This window comes from Octopus bimaculoides, chromosome 19, assembly GCF_001194135.2.
Source record: "Octopus bimaculoides isolate UCB-OBI-ISO-001 chromosome 19, ASM119413v2, whole genome shotgun sequence".
NCBI lineage: Eukaryota > Metazoa > Mollusca > Cephalopoda > Octopoda > Octopodidae > Octopus > Octopus bimaculoides.
This window is the reverse complement of record NC_068999.1, coordinates 53461764-53475668: the sequence shown is the minus strand read 5'-3', so window position 1 is coordinate 53475668 and position 13905 is coordinate 53461764. Positions and strand designations below refer to the sequence as shown.

At 38.6% G+C, this 13905-nt stretch overlaps 1 protein-coding gene across 2 annotated transcripts in view; it reads right to left on the bottom strand.

Moving 5' to 3' along the window:
- The window catches only part of LOC106875395 (nuclear protein AMMECR1), a 59074-nt gene that overhangs the window by 6926 nt on the left and 38243 nt on the right, over positions 1 to 13905 (bottom strand). For both annotated transcript variants that reach the window (XM_014923504.2, XM_014923505.2), the window contains one exon: positions 9293 to 9403. In XM_014923504.2, the coding sequence (XP_014778990.1) occupies positions 9293 to 9403 (111 nt within the window). The remainder of the gene's footprint in view (positions 1 to 9292; positions 9404 to 13905) is intronic.

Below are 13905 nucleotides of genomic sequence, written 5' to 3'. Positions count from 1 at the left end.
TGGCAGAGTTTCTACAGCTGGATGCCCACACACATATTTATATGCACACACACACACACACATACATACATATGCATACACACACATACATATGCATACACACATCTAGAACCTCTCCTGTATATTTATATATATATATTGGTGGGGTGGAGGTGCAATGGCCGAGTGGTTAGGGTAGTGGACTCACGGTCATAGGATCGCGGTTTTGATTCCCAGACCGGGCGTTGTGAGTGTTTATTGAACGAAAACACCTAAAGCTCCACGAGGCTCCGGCAGGGGATGGTGATGAACACTGCTGTACTCTTCTCTTCCACCACAACTTTCTCTCACTCTTTCTTCCTGTTTCTGTTGTACTTGCATGCATGGAACTGAACCTGGAACCATGTGGTTGAGAAACAAGCTTCTTACCACACAGTTACTCCTGTGCCTGTGGTTGTTTGGTGGAAATATTTTCTGTACAAAGCATACAGGTATGTGTGCACACACAAGTGTCATCTCCACCCCATACATACATATATTAGAGAAACTTCTTATACGCAAGAGCAGTCATTAGTAAAGCTCACAATGAAGAAAACAGATAAAATTACAATTTCACACAAAATTATAAGACCATGTGAAGCTAGTCTCTGGTAAAGTAATACATGTCAGTATTTAAATTACAGACAACAATGCCATTTGGTAAACCATTGAAAAATACCTGTCTGCCTGCTGGAACCTGTTTAGGTCATGGTTGGCCGGTAACTGTAAAGGTGGGTGAAATATGGCACAGACTGAAAACAGTCAATCAGGTTTGTGTAAAGTGACAAAATATCAAACCATTATAAACATACCAACCAGACATACTCCTTTGTAATTCAGAGATTCTTAACTGCTCAACCATGGATCGTCATGAATGAGCGATTAATCCTTTCACCCCTTAGCATTCAGATTATTCTGTCAACCCTAGCCCTTATTTATTCACATTGCTTTGAATTGATCATGCATTATCTTGTAGTTTTCCAAGATTTCAATGATAAGATTGTTTACTTTAAGAATGACATTGTAGGGTAGGTGAGAAAGGCCAGATCTGGCCAGTTTGAACATAAAACTGAGAAAATATTTGGGCAGGTCAGATATGGTTGGTTTAAACCAGCCATATTGTCTAAATATTCTACCTGTTTTGCATTCACACCTGCCAAATGTGACCTCTCACACCTACCCAACAATGTCATTTCTAAAAATAAACAATCACATCAACAAAATTTCAAAGCTACAAGATAAATGCATGATTAATTCAAAACAATGTGAATAAATAATAGGCGCAGGAGTGGAGTGGCTGTGTGGTAAGTAGCTTGCTTACCAACCACATGGTTCTGGGTTCAGTCCCACTGCGTGGCACCTTGGGCAAGTGTCTTCTACTATAGCCTCGGGCTGTCCAAAGCCTTGTGAGTGGATTTGGTAGATGGAAACTGAAAGAAGCCCATCGTATATATATATATATATATACGATGGGTTTCTATATATATATATATATATATATATGTATGTGTGTGTGTGTATATGTTTGTGTGTCTATGTTTGTCCCCCTAACATCGCTTGACAACCAATGCTGGTGTGTTTACGTCCCCGTAACTTAGCGGTTCGGCAAAAGAGACCGATAGAATAAGTACTTAACATAGTTCTCAGAGAGATTCAGTGTGACAGTGTGTGAAAAAGGCTATTCCTTTAAATTACAGGTACAGCTCCTTTTTACCAGCAGAGTGCAATGGAGCAACAAGAAATAGAGTGTCTTGCTCAAGGATACAATGTGCTGCCTGAAATCAAACTCCCGGATGTACAATCATGAGCCAAGTACCCAGGTCACTAAACCAGGGTATTCCACTATTACACCATCACAATCACAATCATCACCATCAACACTGTCACCATCCTTTACATGCAGGGAGAAAGTGGTCCAATTCTAAAACTAGCAAACAGAGAGTAAATACATGCATCCCACACACACACAGTTATTTCTATGCCCAGTTTTTCTGTGCTTGCATAAGTTGAAAGAGTCCTCTCCAGTACAGCATCCCACAAACTAGGTGCATTTATTTTTTTGCTTTCGTGAGATTCGGTTTCCTGAGATCGACGACCTTCACTCCTTCCGTCCCTACCTCAGGTCTTCCTCAGCCTTCTTTCCACTGGATTCTTCCAGGCGAATCCCCTGGCACTTCTCTGTCCATTTGTCGTCATCGCTATGCATTACATGTCCATACAAGCACATCTGTCACTCCTGCACACTACAAACGATTCCTCTTACACCTAGTTTCTCTCTTTCTCTCTCTCTCTCTCCCTCTCACATTTTTATTGCATTTATGCATTCTTAGTACACTTAAAAACACTCCCACTACGAGACATCAGCCCCAATAACACTGCCACCACCGTAATACCTACCCCGCCCTCACCGACACTCTTACCATCTGGTGACATCACCATGGCATCATTTAGCTATCTATTTCTCGTGTGTGTGTGCCTCTTAAACACACACACACACACACACACACACACACACACAGAGCCAGCTTGATCTTTGCAATAAATTAGACTATCCTTGATTTACAGTCTGGCCATCGGTAATTGTTCTGTTATTAAACATGCTTTAAAACAACAACCTTATTTTAAAACACACACACACACACACAGAATATATACGTGCAATATATACATTATATGCACCACCATATTATTGCATTTATGCTCCCTCAGTACAATTAAAAACACTACCACTACTAGACGCCAGCCAACACTACCATCAGCCTCCCCCATAAACCAGGTAATACCTGTCACGCACACACTGCCAGCAACAGCAGCAGCAGCAACAGCAGCAGCAGCACAACCACCATGTATTGATTCCACTGGTACAGCATCACCATCATCACTGCCGTCATGAGTGAGGCTTAAAATCTTGTCTATAATGGAGAGTGAAAGGGAGAGGGAGGGTGGCAAGGAATTACCTTGATGCTCTCCCTCCCCCCTCCACTCTCACCTGGCTACCATAGTAGTAGTTTACTGACAACAGCTGGGGCACACCGACACAACAGGCAGGTGTGCAGCACACACTGAAACTACACTATTGATTGGTGATACTACAGCATCGTTTGCACTTGATACACCTTGATGTACGAGGGAACATGCATATGCATGCATACATACATATATACATATAATGTATGTATATAGTGTGTATATATGTGTGTGTGTGTGTGTGTGTGTGTGTGTGTGTGTGTGTGTGTGTGTGTGTGTGTGTGTGTGTGTGTGTGTGTGTGTGTGTGTGTATTTGTGAAGCACGAGCAGACAGTTGTGAGGACAATGACACAAATTGACAAATGACCAGATAGGCAGGCAGGCAGACAGACTAACACAATCAAATGGAAAAAAAAACAACCAAAAACAAGAAGTATCAACAGGTGTGGAACAGATGGAAAAAATACAAAAAGGAGACCTCCCAACACACAGAGTCATATTGTACCATGGAGACGGTTTAGTGATATTAAATCACAAAAGAAAACAGCACGATGCCAAATGCATGACTCTCAATGTTTGTAGAATTCTGCAACCCTTTCAAAGAATGGCGTATTAGAAATGCCTTACTCACAAGCTAATTATTTTACTCAAGTAAAAGCTAACTTTTACACAGTCGTCCACTATCCACAATTTCTTATACAATCTAATCTAACATGTACCTCACTTTACATATTTGCCTGTGCCTCCTATGTTAAAGTTTTATAGAAATCAGTAAAGAATGCACAAACTTATATAATGAAATTATACAGAAACATGGCACTCAGATAACACAGTCTTATATTCTGATCCCTATTAAAGTTTTTTAAAAAATTTCTTTTTTAAGAAAATATATTTATAGGCAGAGACATGGTTGTGTGGCAAGAAGTTTGCTTCCCAACCATATGGCTACGGATTCAGTCAAGTGTCTTCTACTACAAACTTGGGCTGACCAAAGTCTTGTGAGTGGATTTGGAAGACTGATACTGAAAGAAGTCTATCATGTGCGTGTGTGTGTGTGTGTGTGTGTGTGTGTGTGTGTTTGTCTCCCACCACTGCTTGAAAACTGTTGTTGGTGTGTTTATGTCCCTGTAACTTAGCAGTCCAGCAAAGGGCCACAGTCTAATGACTGAAACAAGTAAAAGATAAAACATAACCTGAAAAGGGTGGAAATCAAAGTTGACCTTGATGGGATTTGAATTCAGAGCAAAGAGGGTCACAAGAAATATTGCAAGGGATTCACTGCTTTTCAGGTTAAGAACCAGCGACAAACCATGAAGTGAGTAGACATAATCTGCAATGGCTTTATATTGTTGCAGTGTGTCTTGGATCAAGATATCAAATGTTGCTGGGGGGGTACCTGACAAAAGCATCTATTTTCTTTCAAGAGTGAACTATATCTTTAAGCCTTCCAGGGGACAAGAAAATGGATACCAGGCATATACTTGGATTCAGATCAAACAACTATGATCCTACCCTACAAATTTACGACCAGTGCGGGATGATGTGAGATTTTACTGCAATAACCATTAATTATTTCTAACAGGGAAGATGAATTTAATAAGATCCTCCTGCTCCCAGGTGATTGATGTAACTTATTTAACTGACTCAAGAAGAAGGAAAAAACAAAGTCAACCTTGGTGAGATTTGAACTCAGAATGTCACACAAAGTGTTCTCATGTGCTCCCTTCACCAACAACCACAAAACCACCAATCTGTTGTGGTAGCAACAATGGTGATTTCTCTTCAGTAGGATCTGTGAAACAGAATGTAGCACAGAAGGTGAGGTAAAATGGGGGCAGATGTTGCACAGGCAGACACACACACACACACACAGCCATACTTCCCAGTTAGAAGTGTTGCAATAATATGTACAAGTACGCACACATACAAAGTCTCAGATCAATACACCTTTCAAAACAGACACAAGGCTCAATAAACATGTACACAGAGATATATAGCTCTCGACACACAACTCTATATGCACATATGTAATACAATATACACACACAATATGCAGACACACACAACTCAATACTATTCACAAACCAATCAGTTTTGATAACAATCCATAGATGCGTGTGTGTGTGTGTGTGTGTGTGTGTGTGTGTGTGTGTATATGTTTGTTTGTTTGTCCGTGTGCTTATCTCATGATTGACATAATACAACTGCCTGTCTTCACAGTTTCATGAACCTCAATGGGGGTAAAAACAGGAATGTGAGGTTTAATTATGATTAATAGAAAGTCGAGACCAAAATTAACAGATATTGTAATCAGGAATGTAGCATGTAAATTAATCTGAAGATTTAGCTTCCAATGAGGAAACAACACTACTATGATCGTATGTGTTTGTATGTTTGGATTTAGTTGAACAAATGATTTTAAAGTCTCTTAATTTAAACATTTTAACTGTCATATTTGTTTAATTACAGTGTCTTGGTTTCAATTTATTTTGAAAGTAATGAAGAATTTTGTAAAACAACTTTTTGTAATTACGTTGGTTTACAGATAAACCACCACAATATTTTGAAGATGGGTTTAATTTAGGTCCCTTCAAACAGGGAGTTTGTATCATAAAATTAGGGGTTGTCTTAGGCAGATTATAATCAAAAGTTAATGTTGAAATACTGTAATTCTCTGAAAGTAAGTTTGATAAGAATAGAATGCAAGCACAATGTTTTCCGATATTGAAGAAGAAAAAACCCCAAAAAACTAAGGGAACTTTTGTCTGTGTATGTAACTCTCTTCATGGTGCAGGCTATGGCCTGAGTGTACAAATGAGATACAGAAATGTATATGTTACAGGAGTACATTTGTTCATTCAAAGTTGGAACTTCCTGCTTCTGCTACTCTTTTGTGTTCCTTGTTTCTATTGTATTCTTAAAGGTAATCAATCGGATTGCAGAATGTAATAGAGATGGTAAGTTTAGAGTAATGACAGAGTGAAGCTTCACTCTTAAAAAATTATGCCCACATGTACATAATAAATATATATATATATATATATATATATATGCACACACACACATATATATACATACAGATGCATGACTGTGGTTACGGAGTTCACTTTGTAACCACATGGTTTCGAGTTCTATTGCAACGTAAGGCACTTTGGGCATGTGCCATGCATTGGCTTGACCAATTCATTGTAAGTAGATTGGCTGACAAAATGTCTATGAAAGTCCGCCATGTGTGTGTGTGAGACAGGCTTCCATACAGAGGTGTCATGTAAACAACCTCCCCACTCACTCGTGTGTGCATGCATGTGCAAGTGTTTCTACGTCGCATTTTCGCATGATGCAATCTGAGCAAAACAGTGATGTTAGGTTTACATTCCCTGTAAACAACACATCTTGTGACTACTTGCTTTCAAAAGCCAGTGGAATTCTATTTAAAGAACTGGTAAGAGTTCTTGACAGGAAGGGCATTTGGCCATAAAATTTTGCCTTGAGTCTCCTTCCAACCCATGCTGGGATAAGAGAAACAGACATAAAACAAACAAAAATACATGCACCCACACATATTCTTTGTCTAAAAGAAATTGCAGAATATGATTAGTTGTCTTATTCAAGAGCTTTTGTTAAAAATGGATTTTTTAATTGATGGAAGTCTCATTTATAGTTTCATACATGTGTCTAAATGGATTTATTGATTTTGTGTTGTGGGACACTAAATAATACAATAGCATGGCTTTGTCTTGCAATGTGCATAGCAAGAAGCCTTAAAAGGGCAATGGAATGGTTAGCCAAATATAGTCTAGGTACCACATTGATTTTCCAAAACCTTTGGTTCCAAAGCCTTTCCAGCTTAATGGTTTTTCCAAACCAGGAGTGGCCACCCAGGTCAATACACTCCAAATTAAATATTAAATTCACTTCAATAATTGAATGAAACACAAGTACCTGCACATTTGTATAAATGCTACAGTTCACTTATCCAGCTTCCAGAAATACAGAATTTTCAGACATCCAAGATTTCTGTGCAATATACAGTACCTTGTGTTAAGTAAATAGACCTGGCTTTTGAAGTTGGCTAATTCACATATGGTGTGTTAGAAGTAGTTTTGTTCTTTAATCTCTATCAATCAACAAAAAAAAAAAGAGGGAGTTGATTACATTGACCCCAGTGTGCAACTGGTACTTATTTTATCAATATGAAAAGGACGAAAAGTAGAAATTGACTGCGATGGCATTTGAAGTAAGGACATAAAGCTGGGAAAAATGCTGCGCAGCATTTTGTCTGACAGGCTAACAATTCTGCCAGCTCGTTGCCTTAATAATAGCCCTTTCTACTCTAGGCACAAGGCCTGAAATTTTGGAGGAGGAGCAAGTTGATTAGTTTGCCCCCAGTGCTCAACTGGTACTTATTTTATCAACCCTGAGAAGATGAAAGGAAAAGTTGACCATGACAGAATTTGAACTCAGAATGTTGTGACAGATGAAATGCCGCTAAGCATTTTGCCTGGCATGCTAACAATTCTGCCAGCTCACCTTATAATAACAATTTAAGCACAAGGCCAGCAATTTTGAGGGGAGAGGCTAAGTTACTACAACCAATGTCACTACTTGATTAGTTATTTTATTGGCCCCTGAGAGCATGAGGAGTTGACTCCAGTGGAGCTTGAACTCAGAATATAAAACGGTGAAAGAAATAATGCAATTATTAGTAACAGAAAATTAGTAAAGATAAAAGCACAAAAAATTCTGAAACAGATAAAAAGAAAAAAAAATCAAATGTAAATAAAAACAATTACAAACTAAAAATGATTTGTGCATTTGATCATGTACATTCACACACACATTTACACATCTATATATAGGTTTGCTAATACAAACAGATAAACAGAACTCAAAGCATGAGTATATATATCTATTTTTGTTTAATCAGCAGAAGTTACAAAGTGACTAAGGGCTGGATGTTTTGTGCATTAGCACTTATCACTTGATGTAGGACACTCTTAGTCTTTGAGTCACTTTGTAACTTTTTACTGATTAAATTATCATCATCATCATCATCATCATCATTATCTTTTAGTGTTTGTTTTTTCCATGCTGGCATCGGTTAGATGGTTTGACTGGAACTGGTAAGCTGGAGAGATGCACCAGGTTCCAGTCTGATTTGGCTTGGTTTCTACAGCTAGATGTCCTTCCTAATGCCAACAACTCCAAGAGTGTAGAGGGTGCCTTTCCTATGTCACTGGCACGGGTGCCTTTCCTGTGTCACTGTCATTGGCCATGACTACAATTTCACTTGGCTTGATGCATCTTCTCAAGCACAGCAAATTGCCAAAGGTCTTGAGCACTTGTCATCACTTTTATGAGTCTCAGTATCCGAAGACCATGCTTTACCACATCAGCCCATGTCTTCTTCGGACAACCTCTTCCACAGAGATCAGCACTTCTTTACACAGCTGTAAACCCCCCCCACCACCACCACCACACACAGACAAAGGGGCTGAGGTTCACTACAGCTGTTTCAGATGAGTTTTTTTTTTATTTATAAATAAATCAATTACAGCAAGAAAGGACTCATTTTCGCTCGGTAAATTGAAATTCAAATTTCACTGTGATGATCAGTTCATGCGAACGTCTTTGTAAGTGAGAAGATAAATCTTTATATACATTAGTATATACCTCAGTGTCCATCAATACTGTTGATACATGAATGTTGTTTTTGACCCTAGCTTGGTGTCCTTATTAAAATACCTTCATTCTACTGGAACCCACAAATTATATATATATATATATATATATATATAAATATATATATATGGCGTTAGGAAGGGCATCCAGCTGTAGAAACTCTGCCAAATTTAGATTGGAGCCTGGTGTTGCCATCCGGTTTCACCAGTCCTCAGTCAAATCGTCCAACCCATGCTAGCATGGAAAGCGGACGTTAAACGATGATGATGATGATGATATATGAGTATGTCCATTCATACATATTTATAAATATAAATCAGACACACACAGTTGGCTTGTCTTTGTGTAAGTTAGTGTAACAGAGTGCATCCCTCAGGAGACTACAGTTCCTACGACTGGAAGTTGCTGACTACAATATGTAAATTGAAGTGAATGGGAATGGTTCAACCTGGAATCAAGCCTGTATTACACACTTGTCTCATTGAGATTTTTCTCATCACTCTATAGTGCTCTCTCTCTCTCTCTCTCACTCACTCACATACACAGACAAACACCTCACAAGTGAAAGAAGTTGTCCACCTACTCCTTTCCAAACTGAACTACGAGAAACTTGTCAATCACTCACCTAGTTACAGCATATTCCCTGAGACCGCTATGGAGGTTCATAGCAGAAAATGTTCCAATGCATCCTCGAAGGCGCCGATCCCTGCCGATCTTCCAAGTTACAAATAACGGGCTGAAAGAAGGGGAAATAAAGGAACATGTAAGTCCGCACTCAGTTAATCCTGCAAGAGAAACAAAAAAAAAAACAAAAAAACAAAACAAAAAAGACGGAAATGACATTGAATGAAACTTCTTTGTCATTCAGTCACCAACATTTTTACTTGGAATTTGCTTTTGTTATTATACAATACACGACTGTGTGGCAGTGGTGGAGTTGGGCGATTGCAAGTGTGTGTGTGTATGGGTATATGTACGACATTAGATATGAAATGTTGTTTAAAACAAGGTGGTGGGGATTGAGCAGGAAAACAATCATAAGATGTGTGGAGTTATTCAAATGACTGCACCATTTTGTGAATTCTACTGAAATAAATTTTGCTGTTCCATTTTGTGAACTTCACTGAACTAAATTTTGTTGTCCCATTTTGCGAACTCTGTTGAACTAAATTTTGCTGTCCCATTTTTGCTACTCTACCACTAACAATAATTATGATTTCCAAGATAGGTAGAAGGCTATGAAATTCAAGTTGGGAGCAGAATAGTCAATATATTTGATCCCTAAATACACTGGTTTGGTATTTATTTTGCTGACCTTGGTGGGAACTGAGCTCAAATCATGACTAAACACTATAGAGATTAGCTGTCTATCCATGACAGTTATGCTCACTTCAACAACAACTTATCAAATTTTTATCTACATCACACACACATTCAGATTCACACATACATATAAACATACAGGAACAAATGTACACAAAACAGCAATCCACACTTGCACATTAGTATACACATGCATCAACATACACACACACACACACACACAAATATAAACACACATCAATCCACACACACACACACACACACACACACACACACACACACACACACACACACACACAGAGTTTCATTGAACAAGATTCACAACTTAGATTTAATTTCCTCAGTCGAGTGTGACATATTGCTTTTGTTTGCATAATACAAAAACAAACACGAGTGCAGCTTATAGATTTTATCGGCAACAACAGTAGCAACAACATGAAATATTCTCAAATAAAGTACTGCAAGATAATCCGTTTCTATATCTATGCAGACAACAACAACCTCAGGTTTCTAAGAAGCTTGCTTTGTAATCACATAGTTTCAGGTTCAGTCTCACTGCAAGGCACCCTGGGCACATGTCTTATACTATAGATCTGAGTCAATCAGTACCTTGTGATTTTGGTAGATGGAAACTGTGTGGAAGCCTGCTGGAATTTTTATGTCTGTGTTTGTCTCCCCAACCACCGTCACCTGAGAACCAGTGTTAGTTTGTTTACATCTCTGTAACTTAGCTGATTGGCAAAAGATATCGATAGAGTAAGTTACAGACTTAAAAAATAAGTACTAGGATTAATTTGTTTGGATAAAGCCCTTCAAGGTGGTGCTCCAACATGGCCACAGTCCAATAACTGAAATAAGCAAAAAATAAAAAAAGATTCCACTGTTCTATTTGGGTAACCTTTTCCTATCCAGATGAACACAGCATCATCATCATCATCATAAACTACAACTTTCACTTGGATGCAATAACAAATGTGCACCACATCCCTCTCTATCCTGAGCATTCTAATTTCATCACCAGTTTGCAGCACCTCTACCCTCTAGAGTACTGACCAGAGCTTTGGAAGGATGCCGATAGTTCACCTTCTCATGGGTCAGTCCCCATGACTTGGCTGGCAGGAGCCCAACAGTGCAAGTGAAACAAACACTCATCCATCGTACAATGCTGTCGACATTGCTTACATTGATAAATCATACTGCCCTGTGGCTACTACTTAAAAGAAATCAAACTGGTCATTGATGGCTCTGTGCTTTGGCCAAAATCACCATATATTGCCAACGATAGGATATGAATTGCTAACCGCTTGGTCATTTCATTAGTACCTCAAGCACTTGGCTATTGGTACTCTCAGAGAGTAAACTGATAGTGGTTGTGTGGCTAAGGTGACCACTTTAGAACAACATGGTATTAAGCCCTCTCCTACTTCTTGGATGCTGTTGGCTGGTGTTCTGTATTACAGTTGTAGGTTGACCAATATTGTGTGAGTAAAATCTGGTGGACAGAAACCGGAAGCAGCCCATCATACACACACACATATAGATGTATATATGTACATATAAATGCATTTATATACACACATATTTGCATGTATATACACATACATATATGTATCCAGATACACATGTATACACACACACATATATATATATGTATATATACAAGCATACACATGCATACATGTATATACACATATACATGCATGTGTGTGTGTGTGTTAGAGAGAGAGAGAGAGAGAGAGATGGAGAGACTGGAAGTGCATTACCCTTATCTTGATGTGTGAACTACTGATTGTGTAAACAAAGAGTTACTGTTCATACAAACAGTGCTTTTTTTTTTTTACTTTCACAATCTTCCAGGAAAGCATATCCAACTTGTTCATTGTTTGATAAACAAGGTGAAATATTACCTTGCTTGGTAACAGGTGAGAGTTGGCAATAGGCAGTGCCTCCAGCCACAGAAAATTCTACCTCAATGAAATCTCATCTAACACATGCAAGGATGGAAAAGTAGATGTTAAAACATCTGGGTTTCCTGGGTTTTTAAGAACCATTGCTGTACTCTGATGTCATGGCATTTAAGTGAAGGAGAGATAAATCCCTTTCACCCCTGTAGAAAGGTACTTTACTGTACCAGATGAAATGAATCAATGTAGACTGATTCTTTTGGTTAAAAATAGGTTAACAAAACAACCAGCATCTGATTTGAACTTGGCCATCCACAACAAAATGGGTTACAAATGCATGTACATAGACATATGGCTAAATATGTGGTTGCTCAACATGTTAGAAATAGCAGTCAAATTTCCTCCACATCACACCCATCTGTCATCATCATCTGTTTTCCAGCTGAAGAGCTGCACCAGGCTCTATTTGTCCGTCTTGGCTTGGTTTCTATGACTGGATGCCCTTCCTAATGCCAACTACTTTACAGAGTGGCACTGGGTGCACTTTATGTGGCACTGGTATGAGTGAGAGAGAGAGAGAGAAATTGCATAACAAGGTCCTGGGTGAACTATGCTGGAACCGGAAGGGTTTCTATAAAGGCAGATCCGGGGCTAAACAAAAGTGAAACAGAAAGAGTAAACTTTAAAAACCCTTAAGATAAAGTAAAGAGGAAAGTGGAAGGTACGAGGAGAAAGAGATAAAGAAGGAAAGAGAAGCAAATGAGAAATGCAAAGGGGGAAGACAGATACAAAGGGAGAGAGACAAAGAGAGTGAGGAGAGGAAAGCCTGAAAGAACAGAAACAGAGAGAAAAGTAGAGAAAACAGAGGCAAAAAGGAGACAAGGAATGAGTGCAAGAGGGAGAAGTGTATGTGCGTATACATACATACATACATACATGCATACATATATAACACATGTGTGAGTGTATATATATAGATAAATAGAGAGAGAGGGGTAGAATGTGGCAAATAGGAAGTGCTTTGTAGATAAAAATGAAATTGGTTGATGAAAGTAAGTCAATGGTTGGTGGTTCAATCCTCTGTTAATTTAGTTAAGTGTGTGTGACTGAGGCTATGAACCAGTTAAAAGATCTGGCTACCAAAACATCTAAACCCCATTGTCTGTTTACTAACACGAGGGGTGGGGGTGGAGAGAGAGAGAGAGGGTAAAGATATTCCAATACACCAAAGAAAAGACAGACACTTTTTCTTTTTTTTTAAATATGTCTTTTTAGTAAATAAAAAAATAGGAGAAACATAATTCTCCATTCATTCCTTTCCCGTCTCATTGCTGATTTTATTAATTTCTTTTTCTGATTCCATCAACAAGAGACAAGAATGGAAAAAGAAAAAGAAAACACTAGTACAGATGAATAGAACCACTACCACCACCACCACCAACATAAATCACTACCATTTACTTCACCATCGTCACCACTATCATCATGAATAAACCACTACCATTAACTCTATCATCACCACTACTACTATAACCAAAACTATCAACACAACTACCGTCACCACCACCACCACCACCCTAAACACAACCACGAACCACCGTCACTACTATCATTATGAATGCAACCACTGCCACTATCTTCATCATCATCACTATACTAAAAAAAATAAACATTTCACCACCACCAATAACATCTACCCAACAACAATCACCACCAGCCAATAACACTAGAAAATTGGATAGCAGCAGAAATTTAAGTAGGGGGGGGGGGAAGAGAAGTTCCGTCTCTAAAAATGGCAAGTTTCCATTTCGAAAGAACTCCGGCAACAAAAAGAGGAAGAGGAATGAGACTAAATAACAATAAGTAGTGTAATAAAGCTTTAATTTAATATATAAAATAAGATAAATCTAAATTTTTTACTTACGCTAAGTAAATATATCTACTATGGATATAGTGCAGGGAGAGCGGGGGGGGGGTAGGAGACAGAGCTGCATAGTGCATTGTGTGTATG